This window comes from Haplochromis burtoni, unplaced genomic scaffold, assembly GCF_018398535.1.
Source record: "Haplochromis burtoni strain Fernald_Lab_line unplaced genomic scaffold, NCSU_Asbu1 Contig_127, whole genome shotgun sequence".
Classification (NCBI taxonomy): Eukaryota; Metazoa; Chordata; class Actinopteri; order Cichliformes; family Cichlidae; genus Haplochromis; species Haplochromis burtoni.
In genome coordinates, this window is record NW_024582488.1 from 189,881 (window position 1) to 199,991 (window position 10,111).

The window sequence follows — 10,111 nt, forward strand, 5'->3', positions numbered from 1 at the left end:
CACACACACACACACACACACACACACACACACACACACACTGCAGTCAGGAAGCGCTGGTTGGCGCATGGAAAGAAAAACAGAATGTCCTGGCTGAAACATGGCAGCTATTTAAGCTTCTATTGATTGGGCAAACTGAATCTCAGACTCATTAACATTCAGAAATATATTACAACAACAGATTTACAATAAATTAAAAATCGCCTGAGAGGACAAGCTGACCTTGAATACAGATGAAGATATAAACACAGAAGTTTCAAAATAGCCATGAAATTTTTCACAGAGCTGGTGTGTTTTATGATGAGTTTATGAAATTTAAAAAAACAAATACTGAACACTAGTGTGTAAAAGTAAAGAACAATAGAATCAAGAGCTGCTCAGATGGGAGGTACGCCTGGTTTTGCAAAGAGAATCAAAAGCACCGAACACGATGATTACTCTTCTAATTGATGCGGGATCAGCTGCACAGTGTCATGCCACTCTAAAGTGCAGCTGATACAGGCTTCATTATAAAGGACTACATTTCTCTGAAAGGGCCCTGCCACACTGAGCAGTGACAACCATTTGTAAACATTCCTAAGCGTTTAATGCCTCCTACTGGAGCGTTTGTGAACTGCACCAGTACCTCAAAAATAATTCTACGGTGAATCCATCTGTTTGAGACAGTTTGTGTATGCAGCTCCTGACATTACACAAACACACAGACACAAAAGCCATTTTAGTGCACTACACACCCACAGTGATTATTCCCTGAGTAAACCAAACCCCTCCTCCAGACTTCGATGAGCAATCGTCTATAGTCTGGGTCGTTTCCAGCAGACAGAGTAAACTTTGGGAATTAATTCCAATAAGGAAACAACCGCATTACTCAGTCTAATAAAGTTAAAGATTAACAAAAATACATACACAGCGGGCAAGTGGTTAAATATTATTGTACAACATTTTCACGCCAATGTTAACATGCCAGTGAATATAACAAATGGAAAAACATCTCAGACGATGTCCTGAAAGTCAAGTGATTAAAAAAAAAAAAAGTCAATAAATTGATGAGATTCCTCCTGATTCTCGTGACTTTTTCACCATCCAAAGAACAAAGCGATAACAAACTTGTGAATGGAAAAATACCAGACAAAAGTATCCATGGAAACCAATTAAAAAGAACTTTTAAAAACACATTAATTCAACATTTGATCCCAGACCTCAGGACAGCTTGAGGGTGGATATTCATTTATTACGTTTATAAAATATTTATCCTCAAACTGAAAGTCTGCCATCACAGATCAGCTGTGATGTGTTGAGTAGGCCACCAAACTATGCTTGGAGCTAAACAAATGTACTGTGACACCTGCACCGAAATCAGAATAATACTTTTTATTCAACAGTTTGCAGTCATCTCATAGCAATTCACGTTTTCCACATTTAAGTTCTTTGCGTTATCCTGAGGAAATGATCTTACTTGTTAGCAGGTATCGTAACTACTCCAAAAACAAAAAACAATTAATTTTTTTAGTTATTACAAAATCCTATTAGTTACATTTTCAATAAAATATTATTTTATAAATTAATAATCTGAACTGCTGTTATAAAAATTGTAACTTTTGCACACATACAGTCCTGTGCAAAAGCTCAGGCACACCGCACTCCTTATACTGTAAACAGGAAATAGGTGAAGCGATTTATTAAAACATATGAAAATATACATGGAAATACAATAAATAAGACAAAAAACCTTTTTGTACAATTCTAACGAGCTTGAAAATCAGTATTTGGTATGATCACCTTTATTCTTTCGATGCAGCCTGAACCTGTGCAAGCCTTTGTCTCATTTCTTTAAGTAGTCTGCAGGAATAATTCTGCAGGGTTCTTGAAGAACATTCAAAGATCTTCTTTCGATGTTGGCTACCTTTTGTTCTGTCAAGATGACTCCTCATTGCTTCAGTAATGTTGAGGTCCGGGCTCTGGGGAGGCCGGTCCATGCGAAATGCTTTTACTGCACTGGCAGTGTGTTTAGGCTCATTGTTGCGCTAAACACGAAGCTCCTGCCATTTATAATTTAGTCTATTTTGATTTTGGCTGAAGTGCAGCCTCAAACCATGGCAGCGCCTCCACCATGTATTACAGATAGCTGTAGACACTGTTTCACATCTGTCCCGGCCTCTTGCATACATACTGTACCGACGACAATTTGAACCACAAATGTCAAATTTGGGCTCATGGAGGTTTTATCTCTTCGGTCCAGCTATTGTGTGATGTTGCATACCTCAGCTTCTCCTTGTTTTGCTTATTAACTAGAACTACTCGACACTCTTTTATACTGCCGACACTTTATTCACTTTTAGTCACTTGCTGTTATTTATTCACCTATTCAGTCACTTTAATTTTAAAACTGTGTAATTTTATAACTGTGTATATACTGTATATTCTGTGTATTTATTATCTCACTCTTATTGTTTGTCCTTATCTTCAATGTCATGCTGCTTTGTTGTATCTTAATTACCCCTTGGGGATAAATAAAGTCTTTCTGATTCTGATTATTTAACGATGGCTTCTTGACAGCCATCATCCACTGAGAGCATTTCTGAGGAGGCTTTAGCGAACACTACATGGATCAACTGAAGGGCCAGATGGATCTCAGGGTCTGTGTCAGATCTTTGCTGGATGTTTTCCAGTTTGTCAATAATGTGACTTTCAGATAGTGTTCATCTGCTGTACATAGTTTTTTTTTAGGGCTAACATTTCTTAATTAGTCCTCCATTGTCAGGTTTCCTTAAAATTTGTAAGGATGTAGTGCACAGCATGTCAAGATTGCATTTAATAGCTCTTTAGGAATCAGCTCGTTGAAACTTGTGAGGTACGAGGAAGGGGCTGAAAATGAGTAAACAAACAACAACAAAATAACCCAACAACCTTGAAAGACCTTCAGAAAGCAAGTCCAGCTTCTTGTTAGTTTAAATATAAAGAAATAAAGGCCATTATTTCAGACTCTTGCATGGTACATGTGGATTTTTCCTCCAATCTAAGCCGTTAAGACTCTTTAATCACATTTTATTTACAAGATTTTAACTATGGTGTAACCACAGAAGTGGGTGTGGTGGGGGGCTGCGACTGGCCGCTTTCATCATTCAAATAGCAATCACACATGAAGCAATGCTTCTCCATAACCACGCATATGATTTATGAGCAGTGTTTACTTATGTGGTTCAGCAAAGCATGTCATAGAAAAAACTAATCACTGTTGAGCCACCGTGAACTCAACTGTACAAGAGAACCATTGCTGAAGAGAGTTAAAGCCAGCGGAGGACAGTAAGACAGTTCAGCTCAGCATGAATGGCCATCAGTGCAGCAAAAACAATACCGGCAACAGCAGGCTAGCAGGCCACACAGCTGCTGATTCATACAGTCCCACTGCTTCTATCTTAGCACACAAAAAACAAACAGTCCCTTTGTTGGAGACTGATACGGCTGTGTTCACATCAGCATAAACCGACGTGCTGTGAAGCTATTTGGACTCCACTGAATTCATTTTACTGTGCGTGTAGATCGTTGTGAGACGTTTCTAAGACATGGGCCCACATACACAGATATATTCTGAAGGTTATGATGGTATCCAAAGATATTTACATGGTGCAATCCAACTCAGTTACACTGACACGACAAAAAAGGGCTGACATGGTAACAATGTGTTACAGGTTCAAAGGATAACAAACTTGCAGACCTAATAGTTTATTTCCTGACCTTTTGTCCCCAGTGACGTGATCAAAACTGACACAAACGACTGCAACGTCTGTCCTTCAGAATAAAATAATGGCTTAGAATCCACATTCATACCAACGCTAGTGAATCGTCTGGCCTGAGTGAATGGAAGTAGAGCGTAACAGATGATTAAAAGTTTAAAACCGTGTCTCTGCTGAAAGCCAGAAAATAACCGCAGTCAAAGAAATGCAGGCTCAGCCAGGCATAATAAAAATGCTGGATCATTAAGAGTCATATCGGATCAAGTTGAACAGAAGAAACAACTGCAGCAGGGGCAATTAAGTCATACGTATTAGTTCGATTCAGTGCTTTAACTCCCGAGAGCGATCACAGTTCATGTGCAGGTTAAATTTACTGTGACAGAACCAGCATGACAGATTTGTTGTTCGGTGCTAATAAACTGGCAGTGAGAATGACGGCTGGCTTTCATGGTAAGATGTTAAAGCCTCTTCTGATGGAAAATGACAAATCAAATCAATTCTTCCAGAAATTAGCCAAGACTTCACATTAACCACATCAGCAGCCTGCGTTGCTCAGTTCTCAGATTCAGTGCTGCATTTTGTTATTATCCTTTGGCCTATTATCATAAAAGCAGTTTTACATAAAGCATAGACAACTTGGTATATGGTGACATTGTGCAATACAAGGGGGTAGTGATTATGAACAAGTGACTGCAAACACAAGGTGATTCAATGCTTGGTAATATTTTTGGGTATTTTAGGACTGAGCTCACTTCCTGACCTTAAAGGTGTGGACTTGTAACAGGAGCGGTCCACTGACAGGCAGATTTTATGATCTGAAGCCACCTTCCCTCTTCATACATGTAGTGATAATCACTGAACAAAGTTCACATCAAACTAGGAGTACTGTATTCTTAGCTGCATGTTTGCACAAGCATGCAGTAGGACTGCAAGATAAGGCGATATGTCTAAGCGGATCTTGCCCAGTCATAATTGTAATAATCATTTTGGATCCTTTTTCAGAGTAATTTCAAATGTAAAACTGGATTAGCGAGCCGGGCAAACTTTCAGTCACAAGTGCCAGGTCGGGGTTCTGCAAAGAGTCATCTGGAAGTTTGTTTGGTCACAGATCCCAAGATTTTTTTAATGCATTTGAAATGTTAAGCTGAGATACAAAGTGCACAGAAACCTTCTGAGGAACACCTGAGAGGTGTGTGTACAGGCAGTGTCATATGACTGCCTACTAATTTTTGTTCACTGTGGTTATTTGGAAGAAAAAAAGAAAAAACATGCCCTCCAGCCTGCAGATGGTTACACAACAGGTTGGGTCTTGCCTTTAAACCCTTCATACCTGCTGATCAGCCAGCACAGCAGTGGTGTGTAAACACGGGGCTGTAACGGAGGTGTGCCGAGTGTCACGGCCTGGCCATTCCACGCTTACCCAACCGGACTGAGGAAAACACATCACGGCTATGTGACAACTAAAAAAGTCATAACACTGAGTCATTCCTACCTGCACATGAAAGCCTATTTAATGTTTCTAGTGGTTCCTGTGAAGACATATTAAATATTTAAGAAGTTGGATAAAAAAGTCGCACAAAATAAATAATAAAAATAATAGTTGAGAAATGAATCTCTCAGAGTGGCTTTGGGATTGTAGCCACTAATCATCAAAATGTTCCCTACAATTTAAAAAACAAACCCTCACCTGCTTCTCGTCGCTGCGTGGCGTCCAGACTTCTCGGTTTCCTGCGAAAAGCCACTCTGTTAAAGCTCTCCATTTCCCCCCGAGACTCTGACCGCTCAAGCATTCGGATACTTAAGTGACAGGAATTTCAATCTTCAAGAATAACCACGAAAATGTTGAGCAACGCGATCCCCTCCTCGCTGCAAGTTCACAACCACGTCCAGCTTCGCAGCGCCACTTACAACTGTTTGCCCGGGTCAGTCAGCAGCACTGAAGACGCGCTAGATTTCGGTAAACAGACGTAATAATAATATTCATAAATATAGAAAACCTATGTGAAAGACTTTCGGTTTGATTCAGTGAGTTCCCTCCAATGGCACCTTGATTGGGTGCTTCCCGAGCCGCACCCGCCTCTCCAGTCAGCGGAGCAGAAGCCTGTTTTTTTTAAACCACCTTACAGCGACTTGTGCGGTTTTTATTCCCTCACACACAAAAAACAGAGCAGTGTTGTGTGTGTATATGTACGGTCATTTTAGATCCTTTAAATAGCAACACAGTGTAAAATGGGCTACTCATACAGAACTAAAATAAAAAAGGGGAAAGTGCCCATTACGCAGAATAGGCCATTCATTTTCCTAATTTCGTGATTGCATATCACTTTAATGTCAAGCTAAAGCTAACTTTATTGATAGTTACAACAACAACAACAACAACAACAATAATAATAATAACAACAATAATAATAATAATAAACTAATAATGCATTTTTTAGCTGTTACCTTTTATATATTCTTTTTTTTTATAATAATATGCAATAATACCAGTGGCACTTACTAAACGGCAGACCGCATACTGCATTGGACTCTAGGAAATATTTGTCACCCTTTTAGGCATGACACTGGCTCACACAGATTTTTTCCTATAGTATAATTTAGCATTTTAGGCTATTCTGTGTTGTCTGTAGGAGCACAGGAATACAGGCACCATCATTACAGGAAGTTTCGTGGAGTCTAGTTTTGTGTAGCTCATTAAAAATGGCAAGGCAGAGAAACAGACGCAGAAGCAAAGTCATACAAATCCAAGGGCATCTTTTATTTAGTTGTGAAGCCAATTGAACACCGTTTTAAGTGGTGGAGAAACTTTAAAACCCACCGCAGTACAGCATACTGCTAGCATTCCTTTTTAACCATGTTATATTTTTCCATTTTTAGATTAGTCTCTCTCCATCCATAGCTATGTTGTGCAAACAAACCAAGAGAGTTAGGTCACCGATGAGCCTGCATGAGTGCGGAAGCTACTTTTGGACCACAAATGTTTTCAACGCTCTATAGTTGCAAAAGTAACAATCTAACAATGATAAATCAAACAAATGTACACACACACACACACACACACACACAGCATCCACTCAGTTGTTACTGTTGTAACAGAAGTTCTGTCATTACAAGATTAATACTGACTATGTAGTTTTAATTTATCCCTTCCATATCCATGTGACAAACAACTGTATCTAACATCAGAGACATTATGAGTGTACCAGACAAGTACGGTACAGAAATATGGGACTTCAATTATGCAACAAACTCCACAAACTGCCCATCTCAGTGTTTCAAAAGCAACAATGTCTCAATTTTTACACAGAAAATTGACAATAGTGCTCCTTCATCAAAATCGGCAACACTCCTCCTGCTGTTTTATCATTCTTATCCTGCTGGTTAGTTCATGATGACGGAAATGGTTAAAAGATTTGGTAAATCTTACCCAGATCAGTCTGAAACAGGGGCAACTGTATTGCTCTAATGCATAGTGCAGAATTGTGCTTGAACAGTACTCCATACTGTATGGAGTAAGCATGTAGAGAAAGCTGAACAAGGTGATGTTTTGAGAACAGCGTAAGCTCGGATATGGAAAATGTCAGCATGATTAACATTTTTCTTAATGTCATAATTAGGGGTATTAATGTGAATAATAAAAGTTTTCTGAAGAAAATGGTGAGATTACAATGATGAAGGTGACAGTTACTTAAGAGGAGGCACACCTTTGGGGAATCCTCTGTCCTTAGCTAATGTTAAAAAAGGAGGTCAGTTCACTCCACGGTCACTTAAACCTGTGCAATTCAAAGAGCAAAATAAAAACCTCAGCCCAACAGCCCTAGTCTTGATCTCAAACACCCAACCACTCACCTACCCCGGTCTCTGAGAGACCTGAGCTATGTAACAGACAAACAACACATCACCAGAGTCTGCTGTAAATCATTACAAAAATCAAAGCAAAGGGAGTTATAAAATAGTCCACAAGCATCCAGACTACTGATGATTCAAAACACAATTAAATTCGCCATCATAAAAACAACAACAAAATAAACAACATTCTTATTCTTTGAATCTAGACCTTCATTAGCCTGTTTACAAAAACCATATTTGCTAACACCCCTTTGTAAAAATGATATATGTGAGTTTTTGGGGATTATTGTGCTGGTAAAATCTAATATTTCAATTTCCTTAAGTTTTTCAAAAGAAGACATTCTGCTTTTGTTCGTTTTCGTTTTTTGGGGAAACAAATATACATATACAGTAGTGAATGTGCTAAACTGTTTAAGTCTTCATCACAGCAGGAAAACCGTCTTTGAGCTCCATCTCGCAGAATGACAAAAAAGGAAAACACACAAAAATATACAAGTAATAAATATATCAGAAATAAATAATTGGCAGAGTGAATAAATTATAAATAAATACTAGGAGAAACAGGGCGGCAGATTTCAGTGTGTTGTCACTGGCATTTCTGCCTCAGGTCAGGTCTCTGTTTTGTGTTTCCAGGACAGTAGGTCACTTCCAGAGATGAAGGAAGCATCCTGCTCCTCTTCTACGACCCAGGTAACCAGGAGGTCGGCCACAGCTGGGCAGTGTAGTGCTCAGTGAGATCACAGAGCCCAGTAAGCACCCGGTTGGACTGCTTGGTGGAGGGGAGCTAAACTGAGGGAACCCCCGTCCAGTGTGTCTGTGTCTCTGCAGGACTGCTTCCAGACTGAGGTCTGAGCAGGACCAGCGTGGTTAGGTGCCAGGAGGATGGGGCTGCTGGGCCAGACAGTTACGAGGGTCGCAAGGGGAGAGAAGGCTTCTGCTGCTGGACAGGACTGCTCGGTGTTCCTGGTGGTCTGCCAGAAATTTAGGACTGAAAGGAGGCAAAGACACATGAGAAGAGAATAGTGTGAAAAAGGTTATTCCAAATATAAAATGCAAAAATGGAGCATGAGACGGTTTCCTTCCACATGTAAGCATGAAGAAAAAAACATGCTTAGATGTGGATTAATACCGATACCACTTACATCTGATACCCACTGCAGCATGTTAGCTTAGCTTAGCATAAATACTGGAAACAGCTATTCAGCTTTATCAAAAGCTAGAAAAATTAGTAGTACAGGTTACATCTGAACTTTACAGTTTGCATACTTAAACTCCTTTATTGTATCTATTAAACAAATTCATTTGCTAATGTCGTTCTTTTTCTTTGGCCGTGGCCAGGCCAGCTATTGTTTCCAGGTTTTATGTCAAGCTATTCTAACTAGTGCTAACTAACTGATAGTGACAGCTTCATTTGTGGTGCACAGACAGAGTGGTGTCAGTCTTATTGTTTAAGTTAAGGAACAAAGGAAATATGTGCACTTTTAGAAAGTCAACTATTTAAACCAGGCCAGAAACAACATGGTGCACGGTGGCATCGAGAAATCAAAACAGGGTTATAACGTGAGGTAATAACAACATCAGCAGTACAGCCTAACTGAAAAAAGAAGACCCTCATATTCATCACTGGATCAGCTCTTCATTGGCCTGCTAGCAACATATCATTGTGCAGAGCATACGTTAACAGACCCTCCTTCCAGTGAAAACCTCGCCTTGTCAGAAAAGCATGTATAGATACAAAATGGTCATGCAAAACTGCTCATGCAGAGTGACAAATAATTCATAGTGTGAACTATTAATTCCAGAATACAAGGGTTTGCATAATACTTAATGTAAAGGTTAATATTTGGATCATGCAGGTTCAGTTATCTTGATGCAGGTGTTGCTGCTACTAAACAATTCCAACTAAAAATGTGAAAAAGTCACTTTATATGACAAAGATGTGACATGTTACTGATAGAATTGTATGCAGATAGATAGATAGATATTAGTAAGTCTACTGCTAGCAGGTTCTACAGCTTGTTACCTGCGTACTAGGGAGGCTCTCCCTCGCCTTAGTTGTGGGGAGAGTAGCGGTACTGAGGCAGCAGGCTGCTGACAATCTACAAGAAACTGATAAATTAGACAAATATACAAAGTGGTGACACTCGGGGTTAGACAACAGGACAGAGATAACAGGGTGGACAAGACAAGGGAAGACCTCGTCAGAGACAAAGACACTGAATTCTACTGTTACCGTGACTTTTAGGGTGAAGCACCAGGCTGATCCCGGTCAGTTTTTCTCAGTACATTACTATAGATCAATAGCACACTGGAAACCAAACTGAGTATAGCTCAAGTGACTGCCCAGTCTCATCAGGACCGGCCACTGCACAGCTAGACAATCTGTGCTGGAAGCAGAAAACACAAAACCCCCAAAGAGACAGAGACATGGACACTTTTACACACACACACACACACACACACACACACACACACACACACACACACACACACACAATATTATATTGATTTGCAAGGGCAAAAAAAGA

The 10,111-nt window shown here is 39.7% G+C and overlaps 2 protein-coding genes across 4 annotated transcripts in view; both read right to left on the minus strand.

Annotated features, from left to right (window-relative positions):
- Positions 1 to 5,806, minus strand: part of fgd4a (FYVE, RhoGEF and PH domain containing 4a) — a 55,630-nt gene extending 49,824 nt beyond the window's left edge. Inside the window, exon 1 of the mRNA XM_005930363.3 lies at positions 5,422 to 5,806. Coding sequence (XP_005930425.1) covers positions 5,422 to 5,524 — 103 coding nt within the window. The 5' untranslated portion in view covers positions 5,525 to 5,806. The remainder of the gene's footprint in view (positions 1 to 5,421) is intronic.
- Positions 5,807 to 6,206: 400 nt separating this feature from the next.
- Positions 6,207 to 10,111, minus strand: part of bicd1a (bicaudal D homolog 1a) — a 29,957-nt gene continuing 26,052 nt past the window's right edge. Inside the window, exons 9-10 of one of the 3 annotated variants that reach the window (XM_042224084.1) lie at positions 9,607 to 9,692; positions 6,207 to 8,571 (exon numbers count right to left, since the gene is read on the minus strand). In XM_042224084.1, coding sequence (XP_042080018.1) covers positions 8,451 to 8,571; positions 9,607 to 9,692 — 207 coding nt within the window. In that variant the 3' untranslated portion in view covers positions 6,207 to 8,450. The remainder of the gene's footprint in view (positions 8,572 to 9,606; positions 9,693 to 10,111) is intronic. The other 2 variants (XM_005930360.3, XM_005930361.3) reach the window with 2 other exon arrangements.